This window comes from Erpetoichthys calabaricus, chromosome 12 (assembly GCF_900747795.2).
Source record: "Erpetoichthys calabaricus chromosome 12, fErpCal1.3, whole genome shotgun sequence".
Lineage (NCBI taxonomy): Eukaryota > Metazoa > Chordata > Cladistia > Polypteriformes > Polypteridae > Erpetoichthys > Erpetoichthys calabaricus.
Window position 1 is genome coordinate 58,647,500 of NC_041405.2, and position 15,000 is coordinate 58,662,499.

Sequence of the window (15,000 nt, forward strand, 5' to 3'; positions counted from 1 at the left end):
CTTAGTTAACCGATGTCGAAGTTTTCAATTATTTAGTTAATTCATCAAGGAGTCAGAGGTCATTATTGTTTATTAAATATGTTTGTAACAGGAAGTCATATACAAAAATAACAGTGATAAATGAATGCAATTAAATGTGTTAGTACACTACATGAAATACATTCTTTTTAATAGCACTTTACAATATCATGTAGTTACAAGCATAGCTCAAATAGGCTTGTGATGGCTCAGTAGCTTCCACAGATAGAAAAACAACCCAAGTGATGTAAAAATGGCATTGTTTGATGCCTGGTTGTGAGTTCTTAGTTGTGGACAGTCTATGTCTAATTGTTGTTCAAATTTCTTAAAAATGACATCTTTGAAAAAAGTACCCCAACGAAGCTTTAAACTATCTCTTTAAATCTGAAAGTAAAAATATGGGCCGCATCAGTGTGCATTCCTAGTAAATGATAGTATTAGAAAAATACTAAATCATTATAATGGGCAGACAGTGCAACTGAAAGTTTTACTTCATTGTAAAGTTTGTTCACTCTATGCTATATACAAGTTGAAGTCGCACACAATTTTTTTTTGCAGTGGGTGGGGGGATGGGATAGCAGGCTGCTTGCTGCTTGTGTTGATCGACACAGTTACAAACACAAAAGACGCTGATGGAGAGGTGTGAATCGATTTAAGGTGGGCCGGGATTACGGGTTTTTCTTAGGCTTTGGTAATTCTAGTGTTAAACATTGCAGATTGCTGATGTTATTGCAGGGGGGTGGTCATTACCATTTTTAACTGAGTAAGCAAACACTGCTAAACAACAATTCCTATAATTTTCAATTTAGCGACAGGGTCTCCTCATTGTTAATAGCCATGCACCTCAACAAGCTATGAAAGTACTTTGTTTGCTACTCAAAAGCACAGACGGTGCAGATAATTTGGTGGCAAAAATAAATCAACCTTGCCAGTTTGGCAGTTCCTTGCCTTCTGTGTTTAACAGTTGGTTCTTAATTGTTTTTTGTTTATCTCTGGTATTTGACTTGGCTGTTTGCAGATTACTCTTTTAGCTAGCTACTTAAAACAGTTTGTCTCCTGGTCATAACTGTCATTCAACTCCTTCAGGACTGACCATTTTCCACTCTGGTCATAAGGAATAAACAGTATGATAGAAAATGGCAATCGTGGCAGCCCACTGAAAAAAGCTCTAGCAGATTACTAAGCTTTGGGACTGATGTAGATGATCTGGCAAGAGTGTGTCAGAGGACAATGCTAAAGAAATTGGCATTACAGAACTTAACTTAGTCACTTTGAAAACCCATGCAAATGGCTCCAGAAATTCATTTCTTCCTATTACCATACGACTTTTTAATAAGGAATATTGGAGAAAATGATTAAAGTTTGATATGTATCCTGTAACCATTTTTGTGTAAATATGCACTTTCAAACTGCCTTACTTTAACCTGTCTTGTCTCTGTTTGTTTTGTTTAATTTCTTTATCTCTTGTTATAAGACGCAAATGGGAGGTTTTCTTGTGTAAACATGACTACATAAAGCAGCCTTGAACCTTCAACCTTGCATCCAGAAATATAAAGGAGGTAACAAATGAACTAAATAAAATTAAACTCAAGGAATGGATGGTCTCAGGGAGAACTTAATAAGCAAAGGCAAAACGATAAACCTGACTCTAGATCAAATTATCAAGAAAGGCTGTCTACCCAGTAAATTAATTCACCTACTTGCATACCACAAAATACTATACAAGCGTTACTCTCACTTCTCTACTCTCATCTCTCTCTCATTCCCTCTCTTCTTTCTGCCAGTTGAATGTCAGCTACTCTCTTCCACAAAAAAGTAACCTTTGCCATGGAAACAGTATTTAAGTTTTTTCCAGTGTCAGCTGCAAAGTAGTCTATTCTTGGGTGAATGACAGTCCTATAATTGTTCCTTCAAACCTTCAGTTGCCATTAAGAGGCCAGGGTTCCTTGGCATCCTGGCAGCTGCTTGTTCTATCTGAGGCACGATATTCTCTCACACCCTACCTTCTGTGGCAGAGTGCCCTCTAGCAGCGAGGAGGTGTTGAAACCTCTGATGTTTCCTCCCTCGGTCTCCTTTTAGACAGTACTAGGGTCAGTACTAGAAAAACGCAACACACTTTAAGGCTACCCCTCTCTCTTTCTTACAAACATACACATTTTTGAAATACTATCTTCCTCTATGCTTTTACAGTGGTATATGCAAGGACCTTCCTGCTGCCAGTTTGTCTCTGTTTTTTTTAAAGGCTCTCTCCTACCCTGTGCCATTCTGGTGGTAGTCTTGCTCTGGAAGCGTATTGCCTACTCACAAAAGGTACAGCAAATAGTATAACTACCTTTTCAAAAGAAAGAAAGTATCATTCAGCCAGAGTCAAAGTAACAAAAGCCATACAAAATGCAAGTAAAAGAAATATCATAAACAATGTGAGTGGGAGCCATAGGGAAGCTGAGGCCATTCCATTCACCAGTGAAATAAGCAATGTCATCCCATATGCCCCTTGTAGGAAGTGAAAAGAATAAGTGCTTCACATTCACAACTGAAAAAAAGTAATGCAATTGATGAAACAGATTAAAACAAACTTCAGGCTGATTGAAATAAAAGAATCAAAGACAGGTAACAAAAAAAAATGTCTAATGAAAAGAGCTGGTAAAACAAAGTTAAGATATAAACATAAGAGCCTGACCAAAAGGCATTACATTAGGAACAGTGACATTGGAATAGAAAGCAAGAATTTTCAGAATTTGGCAAGAATTTACTAATGTAATTATAAAGAAAGCTCCGAGCTTGTGCTGAAACTTTTCATTTTAATTTGCTAATTTTTTCTATATGAAGAATCACTTTAGATGGGACCGTCTTATTATACAGCTCTCTGAGCTGAGTGGAAGTTCAGTTCTATGTCTCATGGAATGCCTTTGGATCACAATATTGCATTTGCTGTCATTTGTTTTTGGAATGGATTGTGTTTTTTTATTTTTAATAAAACAGAATATTAAAAAAAAGAAAGAAAATGTGATGAGTGTGAGATGAAAAAGTTGTAGGACTGGTTTAACCTGAAGAAGGTACTTATTAAAGAGATGCTCAAAAGTATAAGACTGATGTGCACATTATGTGAAAAAAGGAGGATTTAAGGAAAATATTTAAACAAGATAGGAAAAGGGAAGGAATAAGTAACCTATACATCATGGTCGGTCGAAAAGCAAGTCAAGCTGATAAAGCAGTTATATTAATTTGTTTGCACATTTCATACATGCAATAACACGATAAATGCCAGTATCCCAAAGACCAAAAGAAGAAAGAGCTCAGATACACTCTAGTTGGAGAAGGTCTGGTAAGTGTATTACTTGAGAGCAGGCCAGAAAAAAAACTAAGAGCAGATTATTAGACTGAAAATTATTAGACTTTGCATTTTGACTCGCATACTGGAGTACACATACCTGAATACAGATGCTAAAATACTTTAATTTTTCAGGTATAAGCCAGAAGGACTGAAACAGCAAAATGTATTTCTGTCTTAAGGCATATAATAATCTAAATAATGAGACAAGCACAACTAGGACTTTTACTTAAACTATTAAGGTATTTTGAGATTAAACTGATGTTCTTTATGTGTATTTTACATTGAGGATTTTACATTTTTAATTACAGGATGTTAATAATTGAAAGCCTCAAGACTGGATTTACTCTGCTTGTCACTCACAGGTGAAATTAAAAATTGTGAATTGGAAATACACCTTCATGCTGACTCATGTGTCCTTCAGGGCTGATCTTTGGTATTAATCCATAAAATCAAATTGGATAAAAGCATTATTACCTGTGGAACACCTAGTTTCTTGCACGCATCCAAAAAGTTCTCAACATTTCGCCTGCACTTGGCCATACTTAATTTAGGCTGAAAAATTATAAAACAGTTGTCAATTAGGTTATCACATTTAAACCATAAAAAATAGTATCAGTTTGCTTTCGCTAAAAAGCTAAGTTATAGTCACTCACCCAAGCTTTATCAAATCCACATAACCCACTAGAGTCTATCCTTCAGAGATACACACAAAGTAAGATTTAGCCTTAGGAAGGGTGGCAGTCCCCCACAGGGCACATTCATACATACACACACACACACCAAAACTCCCATATACAGGGCCAATTAGCCTAAAAGTAAGCTTAGTGATATAGGAGGAAAATCAACACAGATGTAGGGAGAAGACAAACTCCAAACAGGTTATGTCCAAGCTGGGATTCAAACAAAGACTCTGGAGTTGTGAGGTAACAGATCCACTCAGTGCACTACCACGATGTTTGTGGCGTACCCAGTTAAACAGAAACAATGTAGACTTTTATAAACAAGTTTTACTTTAAATCATGCAGTAACATCAAAATTGACTTACCACTGCTGGTGAAGGAACATGAATACTAGCCACTGAACGAGGTCGAATATGATTTGCTAAATGACAAAGGACAACCCCATCCATGAGAGCTCCTCCAACATCATCTGGCAACATAACTTTTAACCTTGTCTCCAGATTCTATAAAGAAAAAAAAACAACTGATGTAATTGTTATTAATATGATATAGTAAATTGAAGTATATTATTTAATTTACATTAATCTAGTTAGCTGAATCTGTAAAACTTATTTAAGCATTCTGCATTGACAAATAGTGTGCAGCAAGTCTAGAAACCTGTAACATATACAAACTTTCATACAGGGACAATACCAAATCTCTCTATTATATAAAAAAATCCTGGGATAAGACAAGACTTTTTCAGAGAGATAATTTCAAGTCCAGCAAGAGTCTCAGCTCTTACAAATTTTTATGTTTTCCTCATTTTAATACAAGACATACAATCTATTCGTTTCCTTCAATGTAGTCCTTTTCTGGACAATTTTATACATTCTAGATAAAAAAATCAATGACTAAGTGAAGAAGAAATGGCAGCGTGTCGAATAGAAGCCAAAAAGCGTTGGAGAGAAAAGAATTCAAATAAGAACAATAATAATCTAAGTGCAAATTTGGAAAATAAGGTAAGTTATAATCAGCCCGGACCAAGTGGAATTGAAAACCTAACAGGTCCAAGCTGGGGCGGAAATAAAAGAGAAAGAGTACAAGACAAAGTAGAACGTTGTAAAGAAGTCCAAAAACGTTGGCGCAATACACATGCAGAGCAGGTTAGAGATTATGAAAGTACTAAAATTCAAAAGTCTCAAAAAACTGATAGTAAAGATCACATTAGCACTAACAAATGGAAATTATTACTTGGTGAAATAGCGGAACAGTAAAGAGAGATCGAATATATGGACATAGGTGATATGACAGAAGCATGTAGATATTGCTTGGCTTTAAAGTTTAAGTAGGTGACTTGTAGATCGTTTAATTTGTGTTGCCATCTGGGAAAAGCAGTGTTTCTTCCCAATGAAGAGGCGTATCCGTGAGAAATAAAAGATTTGTTATATGGTAAAAGTGAAATCCACAAACACTACAGGCAAAATATTCTCATCTACAATAATCTGTTCATGTTCGTATCATTCAATGCTCAAAACATAGATTTACACGATTCATGACAATACGCTATAAGAAGCTGTGGTCCCGCAACAATTGAAGCTACTACAAGTTAAATTTCAAAGAAACCACAATTTGGTCAGGTTTATATTTATGATCACAACGAAGCGATGCAACATAGAATCGAAAGAGTTAAATGATCGGATGTATTAGAAATTCTACAGCCAATAATGGATTAAATTCCATACATCCAAAAGTATCGCACTTTACACAAAATTTATCTGAAAAACAAAGACAAAGAAGTTTTCTTGGATTTCTATATGAATCTGAAAGATCACACTCACATATATAATAAAGCAACATGTGACGAATTGTCAGCGATAATAGTTTCAAAAGACGGAGGTATCAAAGACAGAGTTGATATTCTTGCTTATCCAAAGGCACAGCATGATTCGTCGCAACTGACAGATCTGGGAAATGACTAGTACATAGGGCCCGAATGGGGGTTGGTGAGCAAAGCGAGTAGGGAGCAGAGCCCCCTAGTATTAATAAGAAAAATAATTCAGTTAAAAAAAACATTAACTTCTAAACATGCATGAGTTAAAGTTTTGTTGAGAATCAACGAGAGTCTCTTTTGAACTAAACCTCTTTTTTGGCTGCTCTTTGATATCTGACTTACTTAGACTGGACTTTGACATTAACTCACATTTAAACACAGTCTTTATGAAAAACTAGCACTTTTTGTTGGTTATCCTGACATGCATAAAAATCATGATGTGTAACATGTATGTTATTACTTTAGCATCCTTTAAGGATATACTGTTGTAAAATGAAGAATGTCCTTTTAAACACATAGCTAAGAATTTTTAAAATCAAAAATATTACTATGTTTGGCAAACAGTTTCCAATTTTTTTTACTGATTTCAATAAATAATAATATCAGTTGTATTTCAAATCACAATTAGTATTACAAAGCCACAATGAGAAATAGGAACGTGAGTGAATGAGTGAGCGTTTTTACAGTGAAATGAAAAAACAAGCAGCAAATTAACTGTTTTGGCAAAAAGTACACTTGCAGAATTTGATTATGATTCCTCCTATAATTTGAAAGCACTGCACTGAAACAATGATATGAACCAGCGTTAGCAGAGCTACTGAATATGTCTTCAATGTTTTTATAGTAATTAACATTCAGTTCTTTTAGTCCAATTGTACATTCTGCTGTTTCATTAAATCTTAGTCTGATGCACCTCATCTTTTTTCCTACTTGTTGTCTATCACCTTTCATTACCTTCTCTGAATTACTGTTAATTCATGTTATTTCATATTCTGTATCCATCCTGGATCAATGTTGCTCCCTTTCGTTACACGCAGTTCCACTATTTTTTTCTCATTCTAGTCTAGCTTTACACTACCTTCAAGCTTGTCAGAGTTGCCCATGTACTGAGGCTGCCATCTCTTGAGCATTATAAATAGTTTTTCACACTGCAACATTCATATTTCAATTTCAAATATATTAGAATTTGTACTACTGTCTTATCACACAAAACTGTATTGAAAATGTCAAATGTCTCTAATCAGCATGGTCTTAACTCCAGTTCAAAAATCAAACACAGGAAAGTATTTGGTACTGGTTGTGACAGTTAGGAACTCATTTAAAGGAGGGAAAAACTACAAATGAAGGTGTAAAAAATACTGAAAATGCAAATGAAAAGGGCAACCTTCGGCTTGTTTGATTGATACAAACTGCATTTGACTTTCTGTGGTGCAATCTTGTGGCATTGTGGAATGACGTTCTGCTTGCTCTAATCTGTTGCTCATGCATTGTCGGGCATATTTGTTGTGAATTGAAAATAATGGAGGGTTACCTTGCAGTGAAATCATGCATTGGTTGTCCTGTGAAACTCCAGGGCTCCCTATTAAATTTGTTGTGGTGCCAACCTTGCTTAGTTAAATGTACAGTACATTGTTAAAATGTATTGTAATTTTCACATCTACTTGTACACTAGATGAAGAGAGACTAGAAGAGTATTTGCAGTATTTTTTTTATTAATTAAATTAACAATATTAATGCAATTCAAATTTTGAAATACTTCTGTATTGTGTTTAAATAACATAGTATCTGGAACTCTGAATGTACTCCGTGGTGAAGCACACATTTTTTGCTATGTAACTTTTTGTTTGGAACATCTATGGGAACATACTCTATATTCTATATTTTTATTCAAGCATAATAATGTATTACTCTTTTAGGTCTTGTTCTTGGAATATGCATTTTTGCAACCTGGAAACTATACCCATAATAGGTGCTTTTCCATATAATCCAAAAAATGTAAAATTTTGCACATATATTCTTTAATGAAATTTACTGGGAAAATTATATTTTCAATGAGATTTCCAATGAGATTTCCAATGATATCTGGAAAAGAATGTGCTCTACAAATATTTGAAATTTCAAAAACTCCCATTTAAAAGTAATGGTGAATTTCAGCACTCATCTACCTTAAAATAGAAATACTTCAGCTTGTATTCTTTGTATATTTTCCTCTTGTAAATATCTGAAATGCGATCCTGTCAGCAAAACATATCTTCAATACAAGAAAGCACTGGCAGAGTCATGCACAAACCGCAACTTGTGCCTGAATGTTCCACCTGTATAAGCAACCAGTGTCAACTATGACCGTTAAAGTAAAAATGCAATCAAGGAAAGCAAAAAAGTCACTTATCTAGCAAAGAATGTAAGATGGAAGAAGCACTGTCTGTAAGCAGAGTGAAAAAAGTGCCCATTTTCTGAATTATACTTAAAACAAAATGTGTATGCAATATCTACAGATTAGAATGATTCACTATTTCTCTGACACTACAATTTATTAGCAGAGAACCACAATCTTCTGCTATCATGGTTTGTTGCAGCTAACATTAGCTTGAGTCTTCAACATACTGTAACTTTTATCTCAGTGCATGCAGTCACACAGAAGGTTTCAAAATTTTAAATAACATTTGTACTGTAGTGAATCATTTGTTATTTATAGTAATAGTGTCTTGAAAGAAGAAAGCACGCTGGATGTAATCAGGACAGAAAAAGAAGGGGAAGCTCCAGATGGGCAACTACATAACATGATAAGGACCTCAGATTCTATAGTATGAGAAACAAAGGCCCTCAGTCGATTTCATCTTTAAGTACATGCCAAATACAAGTGTTACCTGTAACAGAGAAAAGATCACTCCAGGATGCTGAGGATAATACACTTTTCCAGTCATCGTCTGTCCAATGTCTGTCTCTTTTATCTATTTTAAACTTTTCCATTTATTTGCCAGTTACACATATGGCTTTTTCTTTGAAACTTTGCCTCTAAGGCTAGCATCCCAGAATATTTTTTTCTTTGTTGCAGGTGACACTGGTATGTGCTGTGATTTTTAAAGAGGCGATCAGCTGGGGACCAGTAAGGCATTTTGGTCACCCTTCTCTCTCCTCTCTCAAGATAGTAATAGACACCTCTGTATGAAATCTTCAGCTTCCTAGATATCTGTCACATGGAATAACCTTCATTTGCAAAAGCCAGTGGGGCTAATTAGAAATGTTTCTGGAGACCATTCAGTCCATCAAGCCCATTTGTTTAGCTAATAGCTAAGCAATTGCATTTGTTAGCATTTAATAGCATTTGTTCTGCTAAGCTGTCCCAATATCTCATCCAGAATCTTCTGAAAGGTTGTCATGGTTTCTGCTTCAACTAGTTTCTGCTTCAACTACATGTCTTGGTAGTTTGTTCCAGAGTCCCACAACTCTTTGCGTAAAGAAGCGTTTCCAAGCTTCAGTTTTAAATGCACTTCCCCTTAATTTGCAGTGATGTCCTCAAATATGTAATTCACGCTTAAGCTGCTTTATCAGTTCCTTTGAGGCTTTCAAATACCTGGATTAGGTCCCCACACAATCTCCTCTGCTCATGACTAAACAGACTTAATTCTCTTAGTCTGTCAGAGATAGGACAGGTCCTTAAGTCTTGGGATGCACTTGGTTATTCTCTTAAAATTTTATAAACATGACTTAGTATGGATAAGCTAAAGGAGTTTACCATTAGGACACTGAAGAAATTGCTGCCGAAAATGGGGCTTTGCTGCTGTATATGAATAATAAATTAAAAATCAGTCATTTCAAGCAGTCTTAGCTATTATACACACTAGTAATGCCTTGGCTATATTTTTAAATCAAAATGCTTGGTGCTTTTCTTTCGGCGCTTTCTTTGTCCTTTTGTGTATGTGTTGTTGATTGTAATTAGAACATTAGAATATTAGAACATTTGAACACTCTAGATGAGAACAGGCTATTCAGCCCAACAAAGCTCGCCAGTACTATCCACTTATTTCTTCCAAGAAAACATCAAGTCGAGTTTTGAAAGACCCTAACGTCTTACTGTCTACCACACTACTTGGTAGCTTATTCCAAGTTTCTATCGTTCTTTGTGTAAAGAAAAACTTCCTAATGTTTGTGCGAAATTTACCCTTAACAAGTTTCCAACTGTGTCCCCGTGTTCTTGATGAACTCATTTTAAAATTGCAGTCTCGATCCACTGCACTAATTCCCTTCATAATTTTAAACACTTCAATCATGTCACCTCTTAATCTTCTTTTGCTTAAACTGTAAAGGCTCAGCTCTTTTAACCTTTCCTCATAATTCAACCCCTGTAGCCCTGGAATCAGCCTAGTCGCTCTTCTCTGGACCTTTTCTAGCGCTGCTATGTCCTTTTTGTAGTCTGGAGACCAAAACTGCACACAGTACTCATGATGAGGCCTCACCAGTGCATTATAAAGATTGAACATAACCTCCTGGGACTTGTACTCCACACATCGTGCTATATATCCTAACATTCTGTTAGCCTTTCTTAATGGCTTCTGAACACTGTCGGGAAGTTGATAGCTTAGAGTCCACTATGACTCCTAAATCCTTCTCATAAGGTGTACAGTGATCCCTCGCTATATCGCGCTTCGCGGCTTCACTCCATCGCGGATTTTATATGTAAGCATATTTAAATATATATCGCGGATTTTTCGCTGCTTCGCGGGTTTCTGCAGACAATGGGTCTTTTAATTTCTGGTACATGCTTCCTCAGTTGGTCTGCCCAGTTGATTTCATACAAGGGACGCTATTGGCAGATGGTTGAGAAGCTACCCAACTTACTTTCTCTCTCTCTCTCTCTTGCGCTGACGTAGGGGGGTGTGAGCAGGGGCGGCTGTTCGCACACCTAGACGATAGGGACGTTGCTACATTCTGTGTGCAGCTGCTTCCTGAAGGAAATGCTGCACGGTGCTTCGCATACTTCAAAGCTCAAAGGGCACGTATTGATTTTTGACTTTCTTTTTCTCTGGCTCTCTCTCTCTCCCTGCTCCTGACGGAGGGGGTGTCAGCTGCTGCCTTCAACAGCTTTGTACCGGTGGTGCTTCGCATATTTAAAAGCCAAACAGCCCTATTGATTTTTTTTTTTGACTGCTTGCTTTGTTCTCTCTCTCTCTCCTGACACGCACTCCTTTGAAAAGGAAGATATGTTTGCATTCTTTTAATTGTGAGACAGAACTGTCATCTCTGTCTTGTCATGGAGCACAGTTTTAAACTTTTGAAAAAGAGACAAATGTTTGTTTGCAGTGTTTGAATAACATTCCTGTCTCTCTACAACCTCCTGTGTTTCTGCGCAAATCTGTGACCCAAGCATGACAATATAAAAATAACCATATAAACATATGGTTTTCTACTTCGCGGATTTTCTTATTTCGCGGGTGGCTCTGGAACGCAACCCCCGCGATGGAGGAGGGATTACTGTACTCTCGATTTTCCGACCGCCCATTGTGTATTCAAACTTAACATTTTTACTTCCAATGTGTAATACTTTACATTTACTGACATTAAATTTCATCTGCCACAAATCTGCCCAAGCCTGTATGCTATCCAAGTCCTTCTATAATGATATAACGGATTCCAAATTATCTGCTAATCCACCTATCTTGGTATCATCTGCAAACTTAACCAGCTTGTTACTTATATTCCTATCTAAATCATTTATATATAATTAAAAATAGCAGCGGCCCTAGCACTGACCCCTGTGGAACAGCACTCTTAATATCGGCCAGTTCTGATGAGGTTCCTCGCACCATCAACCTCTGCTTCCTTTGTCTGAGCCAATTCTGCACCCATCTACAAACATCACCCTGAACTCCCACCTCTTTTAATTTGATGTCCAACCTCTCATGTGGCACCTTATCAAATGCTTTCTGAAAGTCCAGATAAATAATATCATAAGCTCCACTTTGATCGTATCCTTTTGTTGCCTCCTCATAGAATTCCAGCATGTTAGTAAAACACGATCTCCCTCTTCTGAACCCATGCTGACTGCTTAGAATAACTCCTGTCCTTGCCGGGTGTTGCTCGATCTTATCCTTAATAATTCCTTACATTAATTTTCCTGTGATGCATGTTAAGCTTACTGGCCTATAGTTGCTTGGATCTGCCCTGTCACCCTTTTTATATAATGGGATGATATTTGCCATTTTCCAGTCCTTCGGAATCTCTCCAGTGGGCTGTGACTTCCTAAAAATGTATTACTCCTTCTACATTTAAATGTTTGCTTAGAATTTACATTACTATGCATTCTTGTTTCTACACCATTGTTTGTTCTTCCATGTATAGATCTAAACCTGGCCTGTCCTAAACTCCCTGCCCCCCAATTCCCTAGTTTAAACAATCCTCGACTAGCCTACACATACGCCTCCCCAATACATTGGTGCCCCTCCAGTTCAGATGTAACCCATCATGGCGGAACAGGTCCCATCTGTTCCAAAAGGAGTCCCAATGCCCCATAAACCTATACCCTTCTACCCTGCATCAAGATTTGAGCCACGCGTTAAGCCTTCTAATCTCCTCAATCTTACCTGGACTGGCGCGTGGCACAGGCAGAACTTCGGATAAGACTACCTTGTCAGTTCTGCTCCTCAGCTTAGCACCTAACTCTTTGAATTTGGATCGCAGAACTGACAGACTACCCTTATATATGTCATTTGTTCCAACATGGACAATGACAACTGGATCCACCCCCGCTCTGGCCAAGAGCCTATCCACCCTTCCAGGGAGGTCCCCCACCTGTGCTCCCGGAAGGCAACACACTGTGCGAGACTCTCTCTCTCTGGAGCACACCTTTTGCTTCAATCCCCCTAATATAATGACATTCTGGTGGGCAAATAATCTCTATGGCCAGCAAAATCTCCTACAAATAGCACTTTGCAGTGAGTGGACTGTTACAGCTGAGTTCCTCCGCTTCCATGACATAGAAATAGCCAGGCTTCCGAGCTCCCCATGAACTACTATCACCACAGGTAGGAGACGGAGGCAGCACAGGGCCAGGAGGCAGAAGCAGGGCTATTGGGCTGGTGAGGCTACAGAGGCAGTCACACAAGCCGCCTCTTCCTCTTTCTCGCAAATAAGATGGATGAGTTGAAGCTACAGGTTGCAGCAAATAAGATCTTTAACACTAGAATTACCAGAGTCTACGAAAAAACTCGTAGATCCGGCCCACCTTAAAACCGTTCTCACCTCTCCTTTGTCTTCTAAATGTGCCGATTAACACGAGCAGCAAGCAGCCGGCTATTCCATCCCTCACCGGCGCAGAACGTTCACTAAGTTTTCCCAGCTCATGCCTTGTTTGATTATCTGGGAATGACTGAAGTGCTGGAGTTTTAGAGTGCAAATTTACTGAAAGAAAAAAAAGATCAACATGTGCGTTGCTCCTGCAGCACTGAATAAGCTCACGCGCTCTAACATCCCCCCCAAAAAGAGCAGCTTACTACTGAAAACGGCAAATATAGGAGTGAGTGGGGATCGAACTGGTGACTCTTGGTCACACTTGATTTGCGTATGTACTTGCGCTGTTTCCTAGAGTCAGATCGGGTTGGGGTTATTGTGCTGCAGGATCAATGCACATGTTTATTTTTTATTTCTTTCAGTAATAGCGCCAAAATAAATCCACACCCGATCTGACGCTGTTCGTTTTCAATAATATTGCATTAGTGCGATGATGTTTTCACATATATTGTCTCTTTCTTTCAGGTGTGTAATAGGAACCACAGCATAGAGAGAAGCGTGTACATTGTAACAGGTACACACGTTGTAAATGTAGGAAAGACTATCCTCGCGTGTGTGTGAACAGTTAACATTTGAATCTGATGATTGTATATAGCGCTGAACTTACTGCTCTGTACTATTCAATCCTCTGCATGTCCTGGAGTACAAAAGAAACAGAATACAGCAACATGTGGGGACTGGCAAGATCGGGGAAAAAAACACGCTGTCACTGATTACAAACTGCAAGATGTTATGCGAATGAATATGAATAATATGAATAATGTTGCATCCGTGCCACAAAGTTTTCCGAAATGTACTATACAGGTCATAAAACGAATAATTCCAAATATCATATATAATTACGTGTGTGTTTTTTTGACAACATACACCATAAGGTGCACACTAATTCAGCATGAGTAGGAACACTCAATAAAACTGAATAAAAAAAAATCAAGTGACGGTGAGATATGAAGAAGGCAGATTCCCCAGCGTTTGTGTGTCAGCTTTTATCCCTCCAGATGAGAGAATGTCCAGTTCCATTGTCTCAAAACACCACTCACATCTCCAGTTATTCCATTTCAAATAATAAATAACAGTTTCAGATCCCTCGGTGTTTGGGGGGGGGGGGGGGGGGTTTGGGGTGTAGTATGTATCGTGATCGTGATTTAGAGAGAATAAAAGTAAAAAAACCGGTAACTTTTACAAGTCCTATAAATGCACACCGTGTGTTACAGACGCAAACCAAATGTATGTGTGTACTGTATAATATTAACAAAAAGAGGAGCTCACTACTGAAAACGGCAAATATAGGAGTGAGTGGGGATCAAACCGGGGACACTTGATTACAAGTCAGCAAATCTTACCGCTACGCCACGGAAGCTGTTGTATTATCCTTGAACCTTTTATGAAAGTGTTTACTTGATCTTTGGACTTCAGGCTTCATCTATACTAATAAAAGGCAAAGCCCTCACTGACTGACTGACTGACTCATCACTAATTCTCCAACTTCCTGTGTAGGTGGAAGGCTGAAATTTGGCAGGCTCATTCCTTACAGCTTACTTACAAAAGTTAGGCAGGTTTCATTTCGAAATACAAACCGTAACGGTCATAACTGGAACCTCTTTTTTGTCCATATACTGTAATGGACTGCAGCTCGCTGGCCATGGGAGGCGGAATTGCATATCGCGTCATCATGCCTCCCACGTAATCACGTGAACTGACTGTGAACGCAGTATATACCCAAAGAGTGCTGAAGAAAATATTCATTACATAATTGAGAAGGCAGCGAAACAATAAGAAGTGAAGCATGGTGTAAACCGTAAGTTTAAATTAAGTTTATAGAAATGCTCCTGCTGCCGTTTGCAATACCATATTCGCGAGATACAAGT

General features: G+C 37.8%; 1 protein-coding gene across 2 annotated transcripts in view; it reads right to left on the reverse strand.

Annotated features, from left to right (window-relative positions):
* lrch2 (leucine-rich repeats and calponin homology (CH) domain containing 2) overlaps positions 1–15,000 on the reverse strand; it is a 212,949-nt gene that overhangs the window by 1,989 nt on the left and 195,960 nt on the right. For both annotated transcript variants that reach the window (XM_051934686.1, XM_028815629.2), the window contains 2 exons: positions 4,398–4,535; positions 3,827–3,904 (listed from right to left, as the gene is read on the reverse strand). In XM_051934686.1, the coding sequence (XP_051790646.1) occupies positions 3,827–3,904; positions 4,398–4,535 (216 nt within the window). The remainder of the gene's footprint in view (positions 1–3,826; positions 3,905–4,397; positions 4,536–15,000) is intronic.